Below are 10,739 nucleotides of genomic sequence, written 5' to 3' on the forward strand. Positions count from 1 at the left end.
ATGATCAATCTTAATGATGGATATAAATGATGTCCAAGACAGATTCACTTGGAAGCCTTACCAACATCCAGTTACCAAATGAAAACTGGCTGTAAAACTGATGATTTTCATGTAATGCTCTCATCTGTCCAGTTAGTTATGAGCTCTGTAAATTGGAGCATTATATATATATATATATACACACACACTCATGGTTTAAAATCCTACATGGTTAATCCATCTGATCATCAACACTACAACCACATTGTGACAGTTTCATTTCAAATAAACAGTGTGAATGTCCAAATACTTATGAACATGAAGGTTATACTCAGGCTAAATTTTAGGTGCATTTGATCAAATCTGTGGGTGACCTTTGACAGTTCAAAGCTTTAACATCAACACCCCATTTTAAAAGACACTGTGAGCCTTTAAAACTCACCAATTAAAAGAGTTTAATAAATGTCAGGAAACACATTTTAAATTTTGACATCAAAGGAACTTTAATAGAATATGCAGTCATGTTTGTGGATAGGGCGCCCTCTATAGGTGATGACAGCAAAAGCAGCTAAGGGAGAATGAAAGGGGAGAGGAAGCACTTTTTCCAAAAAAAAAGAACAAAAACAAAAAATAAAATAAGATTTGTAGGACTAATGTGACATGGACACGCTGAGAGGAGTCAGGGGTGAAGAGCGTCTGATGGAAGTGTTCGATCCCTCTGGATAAAAACAAATGTACACAAGTACTTTTAGCCTAACAGCAGTCGTCCAGTCAGTCCTCGGTCCGGTTACAGGCGTTCGCAGGGACGGGGACAGGTTTCATACCTGCCCATGGATCCTGCAGCATCGCCGGGCTGAAATACTTTTCTATTGAGTCTGAGTGATCGGATGCTCGGCCCTAAAGCACACAATAAGTCAAAGGTTAGATGGGTAAAATAAATAAAACTGATCGCATGATAAAAGTTACTTTATTTCCTGTGTTGAAAAGCATACAGGAGCCTTGAGTTGCCACAATACCAAAAGACTAACTCCATTTTGATGTGTAAAATCAACAATTCCCTCACAAACAAACAAACTGGAGCCATTTTAAGGCTCCGTCACAATCAAGTGTAGTTTGTGTTCTTACCTGGAAGCCGTGTGCTGAGGCCGGGCTGTAGGAACGAGGACCCCAGAAACCGTTGCTGCCGCGTCGCTGCTTCCCTCTGAAGCCGAAACCCGCCGGGGAGTTTCCAAACCACCGAGGTCTAGCTGGAGGGGCCTCGCTGAATCCTCTGTGCGAGCCCGGGAAGTACCCGGGAGAATGCGGAGAATATCTGGGACCGCCGCGGGGAGAAGCCCCGCGAGGCCCGAAGCTTCCGTAGGTGGGTCTGCCTGACGGGGAGGGAGCTCCGGTGTAAGACCAACTCGGGGATGGAAACTGCCCACCAGGCCACGGACCTGCGGAGCCTCTGTACATGTGGATGCTGTAACCTATTTATTAAAAAAAAAAAAAAAAAAATCGAGACGTTTAAAACATGTTGTTCCTTCTTTCTCCTTTCATGCTATCGAAAACTGCAACTAAAACCCGAAAAGCGAACTCAACGCCACACATACTCGGAAGTCTGAAATGAAACTCGGAGCTCTGCTGCGTAAACTGCAGCGACCCCTAACGGCCAGCTGAATTCAGTACACGAGCTTCAATGGGCGTTTTAAAACTTCGTAATACTGAAAAGCATTTTTATATCGACTGCAATCATATACAAAAAATACATATATAAATAAGTTACTGTACAAATATTAAATTCAAATAAAGAACTTTAACTTAAGGTGGCATGTTTTAAGTGCTTTAATACCAGTAACTGATGTAATGCAAAATTTTATTGACGGTAAACTCACCAAAGAGCAACGTTTATATATATACAACGTATATACATATATATATATATATATATATATACACACGAGGTCTGTGAGAAAAGAAACCGACCTTTTTATTTTTTTCAAAAACTATATGGATTTGAATCGCATCCACCCCTCCAGTCGGAATTCCTTTGTCTGACAACTTGCTGAGAGACTGCGTCTTTGCTTGATCAAAATTTTTTCAGACAGTGTAAGGCACATCCAAGTGGACACCATTCGAGAAATTCAGCTGGTTTTCGGTGAAAATTTTAAGGGCTAATGAGAGATTAAGGAGTGTTACTATCGCTTTAAGGACAGCCCACAGCGCGGGACGGCGCGCCGCGCCCCGAGCTGCCGTCGTCAGCCTGTTTCAAGCTGAAAACTTCCAAATTTAAGGCTCCCTTGATGCAGGACGTCGTGAGAGAGCAGAGAAGTTTCAGAAGAGGTGATGTGCCACAGAAAAACACCTCCGTTTTGGAAGCCTTACAGGACAAGTTGGAACATGCCCAGCTGTTAAACAATTTCTCGGGTACTCACTCGACTGAAAGCCATCTAAAGCCGCCTGAATGGTTTCCAACACTGAGGTGTTTTGTGTCCCGCCGCGCGAATCCGTCCGCACATCTTTCATTACAAAATCTCCTTTAACAGTGGAATGTCCGGATATACTGCTGATCCCGACCTCTTCTGAAACTTCTCTGCTCTCTCACGACGTCCTGCATGAAGGGAGCCTTAAATTTGGAAGTTATCAGCTTGAAACAGGCTGACGACGGCAGCTCGGGGCGCGGCGCGCTGTCCCGCGCTGTGGGCTGTCCTTAAAGTGATAGTAACACTCCTTAATCTCTCATTACCCCTTAAAATTTTCACCGAAAACCAGCTGAATTTCTCGAATGGTGTCCACTTGGATGTGCCTTACATTTTCTGAAAAAATTTTGATAAAGCAAAGCCGCAGTCTCTCACCAAGTTCTCAGACAAATGAATTCCAAGGGGAGGGGTGGACCACTCCTCACTCAAAGCCTGCCCACAGGCGAATGATGCAACCGACAGGCGTGAAAAAACTCACACATGCGCACGAGGGTTCAAGCTTGGCTGATGTAATCGCACATGATTCAAATCCATATAGTTTTTGAAAAAAATAAAAAAGGTCAGTTTCTTTTTTCACAGACCTTGTATATACCTGACAGAAACTCATGCTAACACTTTTAAGATACATACATTGCACAAATGCATCTCTGCTCAATTCAGAAACTTTGAAACAGGGTATTAATAATAAAAAGAAAAAACAAACTAATTTTTCCTCAAGCAGCATCAACAACACAAACCTTCCAGCTCTTTTTCCAGGACAGTGATGTGCTGGCAGTGGTTTTCATTGTCCTGTAGCACTGAACTGAGTTTGGTCTGCAGTTCTACAGCTTTTTGTTGGTGAGCAAAAGCTTCTAGCTGCTGCACTTGAGACAGACAGACTGTGGGCACAGCCAGATCTTCTGTCAACCGAACCTGATGAAGACACAGGAGGAAGGAGAAATAGAAGTCAATGCACTAATGTTGAAACCAGTCACACAAAATCCCAAACAGAAACAATGGTGACAGCCTGGACAGTGGTTACTGGTGCTACCGTGAGGTGATCAGTGACCCTGTGGTGGGCTTAAAATAATAATAATAAAATGGTGGGTGAGCAATGATTCATGAAAAAAAGAGAAAACCAAATTAAAATAAGACAGAAAAGTTAGCTGAAATTGCAAATGAAGCACTTGGAACAATACCTGTGTCAGTGGCACATACGGCTTAATTGGTAATTATTAATAAAATCCATGCAGCCAGTTGCTGTTTACGTCACAGCCTCATGTTGTGCAAATGATCCGTTGGAGGACTTGCAGCTCTTTCCAATTTATTCATTTATATTTTATTTTTACAACTCCTCAGTTTAAGGAAATGCCTTTATGCTTTTATAAAAATAAGGGATTGTAAGACCAATTCTATGATTGTCTTGTGCTCAAAATTTTCAATTAAAATAAGTCCAGAATGTCTTTGACCCAGTAACTGAGTCAGATTCATAAAACAAGAATTTTGCATAATTTGCAGTTAAGGTGAACAATTACTGGCAGTCACAAGAGGGTCAATTCAAAAACACACATTTTCCCTCCCGAGGTTAGTGACAGTACTGAAGACCTCTCTGCCCCTCTCTTCACTCGAGTGTCTGAGACACATGGCCGAAGGTCAGATGATACGACTACAAACTCGATCATCGACCTCCGGCTCAGGGTGTCCTGGTGCCACGTGCACTTATGGACACCCTTGTGCTCAAACATGGTGTTCGTGATGGACAAACTGTGACTAGCACAGAAGTCCAACAACTGAACACCACTCGGGTTCAGATCGAGAAGGCCGTGCTTCCCGATCACCCCCCTCCAGGTCTCACTGTCGCCGCCCACGTGGGTGTTTAAATCCCCCAGGAGAACAATGGAGTCCCCAGTCGGAGCGCTATCTAGTACCCCTCCCAGGGACTCCAGGAAGGTTGGGTCGACTTATTTTTTCTACATGCCCTTAACATGAATGTACAGAATACATGAGTAATAAATACATTTGGACAAATTCCATTTAATGTTTCCACTGAAATTGCACAATGGCAAAACCATTTTTTTTATTTAAAATAAAGTTGAACAAAATATTTGTCCATCTGCTTACCTCTAAACTGTTTCCTGTGGAGTTTATAAAATAAAATGATCCAGCACTGAACATTTGTGCAAATGTTCTCTTAAGTGGAGCTTCAGCAGAAAAACTGCAGCACGATGAAGATCAGAGAGAACAAATGAAATGATCGGGTGTTTCAGCTAAATTCTGACTTCCTAAAGTCTTTAATTTTGCTTTGTGCTTTGTGACTCTCATTACTAAGCAACAGGTGCCAAGATGCTTTATGACTCATCAGCATAGGGGAGGGGGGAGCTTTGTGCTTTATGACTCAAAAGCATGGGGGAGGGGGGAGCTTTGTGCTTTATGAGTCAAAAGCATGGGGGAGGGGGGAGCTTTGTGCTTTATGACTCAAAAGCATTGGGGAGGAGGGAGCTTTGTGCTTTATGACTCAAAAGCATGGGGGAGGGGGGAGCTTTGTGCTTTATGAGTCAAAAGCATGGGGGAGGGGGGAGCTTTGTGCTTTATGACTCAAAAGCATGGGGGGATAGGTTTTTTCTTTTCTTTTTTTGATTGTCACAGAAAATATTTTATATGAGTTCAACTACTTAACTGCTAATTATAAAAGTAAACTTTTTTGGTTCGCAGATTAGCTTTTCAGCTAACTTCAAAAACCATCAGTGGACTAATTAGCTTCTGATAAATTTAGTTCCGACAACTTTTAGACTTTTTTTACATAGTTAATAACGGTGAAAAACATTTATAAACCCTCTCCAATATGAATATTTAATATATCACCTTACTTTGGATGACCTTGAAGGGTCAAAGTCTGATCTTAAGTGTTTAACTCAAACAGTTTGGATCCAATATGGATTAAACAGTGTGGAAGAGCTGAGTATTAGTCAGGAATAAGGTAGTTCAACTTTGGATGGAATAGATCACATGTCAAGGCCACACACCACCAAATATGTTCTGGTCTCACTGTTTCACAAACAATCAATTTGCCCGTTCGTGTCCTGTAAATGTTTAGAGGCAGTTAGCTTCCACAAACTCATCGGAAGTAACTCGATCAAGTGCAGAGAGGCCTGGTACCAAAGAGATCCCACAGGGTCATTTCAGGTCACCAGTTATCCAGGTCTGACAAACTTTCAGTTTAACCAACCGTGAAGTCTTTCATTTGTACACTGTAAAAAAAAAAAAAAAAAAAATTCCTTTGTTTTTAAAGAAACATTTGGCAGCTGTGGTGGCCGGGGGAAATTCTGTAAAAATTACAGTGAATATGTAAATGGTTTTACATAAAATATGTAGGTTTTACAGTGTAAATCTGTTGTCATTTTATTGTTGATAGAAGATAAAATCAAAATGGTCAACTTGTGTTTAAATATCCGCAAAATGTAGTTTAAACAGACACATCACCTCTTTTTGAAAACCCTTAATTAGCGCCGCTGCTCGGCATAAGCAGACTACGCAGCCTGCGTGGGGCACCAACCATGTTGCACTAGTTTGCAGGGCCTCCAATTGACTGAAAAATGTGTTGAAATTATTACATTATTACCAGTGATGCCAGTAACGCTTTACTCTAATCTAACCACTTTTTGTAACGAGTAGTCTAACGCGTTAATCTTTCCAAATGAATAATCACATTAAAGTTACTTCTCCAAGTCACTGTGCGTTACTATTATTTTTGCATTGTGGGTTGACGGCAGCATTAAACTTGGTCCGTGGGCAAGGAGGTCGGGGTTCGGCTGAACTGCCCACTTTAAGCGAGCTGTGAACTCGTTCTCACCTCTTAAAGCGCGGTGACAACAGCACACCTGCTCTGAGCTTTACAAAGTCATTTTTATGCTTTATTTTTCTCCTTTATTTAGAATTCTGAGCTGAGCCGCTCTGTATCGTCTCGTTAAAAACAGCTGATCCTCCGCGACGTGTCAACAACTAACACTATTTTCCACTCAAATGCACCTAAAGTCTCTTTCTGAGGACCACATGATGTGAAAACGCAATAAAACTTTATTACCTGTAAATCTGGTCATGTTTTCTGCATAAATAAATGTTATCCATTCTTTGTGCTCAAACGCCAAAGCAGGGGCGAATCCAGATGGAATGGGGGCGTGGGGCAGGGATGTGCCCCCCTCCCCCACACAACAGGTATCATTGTCATGTTGAGGTGGCAGAGGGTTGTTGTCGGCAGCTGGGGAAAGTAACTAAAAAAGTAACTAGTAATCTAACTTAGTTACTTTTACAATTGAGTAATCAGTAAAGTAACTAAGTTACTTTTTCAAGGAGTAATCAGTAATCAGTAATTTGATTATTTTATCAAAGTAACTGTGGCAACATTGATTATTACATTTCAAAATCAATATGAATTATTTATGAATAGGCCCATCGTTTTTGTCTTTAAACATTGTGTAGGCCCCTACCCCATTACTTAATTGGGGCAAATTAACAGTTTTTTTTTTGCCTAATATAAAGCCCCCATCCACCCTGAAATGGTACAGCCCTGTTTGCGTCTTTCTCTGTTCGCTGTGTCGCCTAACCAGGGTTGCCAGATGTGACGATTTCCAGTCCAATAAATGCTCAAAAATGCATGAAGGCACTAAATCCTGCGCAATTTGAACTGATTTTTTAAAATGTGTGTGGCAATTCTATACAAAAAACTTGTCCAGTGCCATATTTTTACCCTAAACAAACCAAATGGATGGGAAAACACCCAATCTGGCAACCCTGCTCCTAACTAAAGTAGCACTGCTAGCCCACATTCGATTCTGACACGAGACGACAAGTTGCCACTATGCCACAATTAAACAATGAAGCTACAGCAGGAGTCTGGAGCTTTTTAAACGGAGGAAAAAGAAACAAAAAGATGATGCCCGTGCATCCCTTGCTGGTAAGTACGTGTTAAAGGTTTAAATTGTTTTGATTACTTAATGTTCAGTGGTGCTGCTTAAGCTAGGTTGCGTTGGCTTAGCTGATTTGATGTAGGTTTAAACGCAAAACGTAAATGCTTTAATAAATAGTAACGGTTTGAGTAGAACTTTTGTGTGTGTGTGTGGGGGGGGGGGGAGCTTCTCTTGTATGGGGGTGGAGGGGCCTCCCTGACCAGTTATGCTTAGGGCCTCCAAAACCTTAGCAGCGGCCCTGCCCTTAATTATCAGTATTTTACAGTATTTGTGAAAATTCTCATGTGTAAAGTTTAACTTAGGCCTTGAGACGTGACCATTTATTTTTCATTTTTGTAGCGCACATCTGGTAACTACTGGGAAATGACTTTTAAAATTTCTTTACCTATTGATATGTAATTTCAGCCTGTTACTGCTTGAAAAGATTTGCACATTTTCTAGAAAAAAATCATTAGAATTGATGGCTGACTAATGCCTAGATGGAGGTAGAACCCAGGCTCTTCTGTACATAAATGCACTACAGGTAAGCCCCTGGGTTCGAGGATGAAAACATGGCCGCCTGCTTGATGCATGTTTGTGAAAGCAAATCAGAAATTACAGATTGCACTGATAAAAGCTGGTCTGAGTTCATAGAATCATCAAGAGCTTAGATCTCACTGTCAAAGTATGAAGGACTTGAAAGTACTGTGGCCTTGGAGGCAGTTGAGAGGTGAGAAATCATGTACACTCCAAAACACTGCAGCTGCATTTCGTTATGTTCACCTGCTGCCTCTCTTTAACATGAAGAGCTCTTACAAGTTTTGGATGTTGAACTCAACTTTACAATTTCATAAATGGAGACTTTGTGGTGTAAAGACAAGAGCACTATGGGTTTTCACAAGTTGCTTGTGACATGACAACTGAGCAGACATGCAACAGGGACACAAAGACTAAAGGCGGAATGGTGGGATTCATTCTTAACAAGGGTGCATCTCAAAGATGGATCCTGTCTCATCCAGAGAAGGCAGCAATAACAAGATCTTGTTTCCAGTATGCTGGGAGGGATGTCAAGGGATGGACATGGACGGATCTACATGGACCCCATTCCAAGAGGGAAGAAGCTGTTATCTGCCAAATCACTGAGTGTATGGAGGGATCCCTTTACCTATGATTCCAAGAATCTAGTCCATATTGTCTCTGGAGTAATGGTCCCTGATGCCATTGTGTGGGAGTTTGGCCTTTTATTTATTTAATTTATCATTAATATTGCATGTTGATGGTTTGTTTACTTTGCTGTGCTTGATACTTTTTTGTATGTATTTTATTTTTGCTGTGTTTTGGGAGTGTTGAGTTGTGTCTAGGCCACACCCACTCTTCCCATGGACTGAGGAGCAAGTGAGTACACCTGCTGCTAATCAGGAAATTAGTGGCAAGAGTGTAAAGGACAATGAGCAGGAGACGAGGAGGAGGGAAGGAAGAGGATGGAAAGGAAAAGCGGAGGAAGGACGGCGAGCAGAGGGGACGTGTGTGTGGCTGCAGACGTCCACGGGCAGCTTTGAGCGAGGGTTAAACCTGGGGCGAACGCGTGGAGCCTCGCTGACAGAGGGTTCCGCCAGTCGTTCCCAGCAGACCCTCACGATACGTTTGTGCCTGCCAGGTCTGACCGGCTTCCTCCCCTCCCAGCGGATCCAACTCACCACCAGCTGGTGATCGGTTGACAGCTCTGCTCCTCTCTTCACTCGAGTGTCTGAGACACATGGCCGAATGTCAGATGATACGACTACAAACTCAATCATCGACCTCCGGCTCAGGGTGCCCTGGTGCCACGTGCACTTATGGACACCCTTGTGCTCGAACATGGTGTTCGTGATGGACAAACTGTGACTAGCACAGAAGTCCAACAACTGAACACCACTCGGGTTCAGATCGGGGAGGCCGTGCTTCCCGATCACCCCCCTCCAGGTCTCACTGTCGCCGCCCACGTGGGTGTTTAAATCCCCCAGGAGAACAATGGAGTCCCCAGTCGGAGCGCTATCTAGTACCCCTCCCAGGGACTCCAGGAAGGTCGGGTCAACTTATTTTTTCTACATGCCCAGAACATGAATGTGCACAATACATGAGTAATAAATACATTTGGACAAATTCCACTTAATGTTTCCACTGAAATTGTACAATGGCAAAACCATTTTGTTATTTAAAATAAAGTTGAACAAAATATTTGTCCATCTGCTTACCTCTAAACTGTTTCCTGTGGAGTTTATAAAATAAAATGATCCAGCACTGAACATTTGTGCAAATGTTCTCTTAAGTGGAGTTTCAGCAAAAAACAACTGCAGCACGATGAAGATCAGAGAGAACAAATGAAATGATCGGGTGTTTCAGCTAAATTCTGACTTCCTAAAGTCTTTAATTTTGCTTTGTGCTTTGTGACTCCTCATTACTAAGCAACAGGTGCCAAGATGCTTTGTGACTCATCAGCATGGGGGAGGGGGGAGCTTTGTGCTTTATGACTCAAAAGCATGGGGGGTAGGTTTTTTTCTTCTTTTTTTTTTTGATTGTCACAGAAAATATTTTATATGAGTTCAACTACTTAACTGCTAATTATAAAAGTAAACTTTTTTGGTTCGCAGATTAGCTTTTCAGGTAACTTCAAAAACCATCAGTGGACTAATTAGCGTCCGATAAATTTAGTTCTGACAACTTTAAACTTTTTTTACATAGTTAGTAACGGTGAAAAACATTTATAAACCCTCTCCAATATGAATATTTAATATATCACCTTACTTTGGATGACCTTGAAGGGTCAAAGTCTGATCTTAAGTGTTTAACTCAAACAGTTTGGATCCAATATGGATTAAACAGTGTGGAAGAGCTGAGTATTAGTCAAGAATAAGGTAGTTCAACTTTGGATGGAATAGATCACATGTCAAGGCCACACACCACCAAATATGTTCTGGTCTCACTGTTTCACAAACAATCAATTTGCCCGTTCGTGTCCTGTAAATGTTTAGAGGCAGTTAGCTTCCACAAACTCATCGGAAGTAACTCGATCAAGTGCAGAGAGGCCTGGTACCAAAGAGATCCCACAGGGTCATTTCAGGTCACCAGTTATCCAGGTCTGACAAACTTTCAGTTTAACCAACCGTGAAGTCTTTCATTTGTACACTGTAAAAAAAAAATAAAAAATTCCTTTGTTTTTAAAGAAACATTTGGCAGCTGTGGTGGCCGGGGGAAATTCTGTAAAAATTACAGTGAATATGTAAATGGTTTTACAGAAAATATGTAAGTTTTACAGTGTAAATCTGTTGTAATTTTATTGTCGATAGAAGATAAAATCAAAATGATCTACTTGTGTTTAAATATCCGCAAAATGTAGTTT

General features: G+C 41.7%; 1 protein-coding gene across 1 annotated transcript; it reads right to left on the reverse strand.

The window, feature by feature from the left end:
- Window positions 1-742: 742 nt before the first annotated feature.
- On the reverse strand, window positions 743-5,658 carry LOC117521171 (M-phase-specific PLK1-interacting protein-like). Its single transcript, XM_034182522.1, has 4 exons — window positions 5,644-5,658; window positions 3,176-3,350; window positions 1,105-1,448; window positions 743-876 (listed from the first exon to the last, which is right to left on the reverse strand). Exons 1-4 carry the CDS (start codon window positions 5,656-5,658, stop codon window positions 751-753), a joined length of 660 nt encoding a protein of 219 aa, XP_034038413.1. The 3' UTR covers window positions 743-750.
- Window positions 5,659-10,739: the final 5,081 nt, after the last annotated feature.

Source organism: Thalassophryne amazonica, chromosome 12 (genome assembly GCF_902500255.1).
Source record: "Thalassophryne amazonica chromosome 12, fThaAma1.1, whole genome shotgun sequence".
In the NCBI taxonomy this organism is placed as follows: Eukaryota; Metazoa; Chordata; class Actinopteri; order Batrachoidiformes; family Batrachoididae; genus Thalassophryne; species Thalassophryne amazonica.

Excerpts from the sequence above, each read along its gene's own strand:
- LOC117521171 (XM_034182522.1), bottom strand. Across the intron at positions 1,449-3,175 it reads CCTGGAAAAAGAGCTGGAAG|GTTACAGCATCCACATGTAC; the intron begins GTTTGTGTTGTT and ends TTTAATAAATAG. Across the intron at positions 877-1,104 it reads CCTCAGCACACGGCTTCCAG|GGCCGAGCATCCGATCACTC; the intron begins GTAAGAACACAA and ends TGTGTGCTTTAG.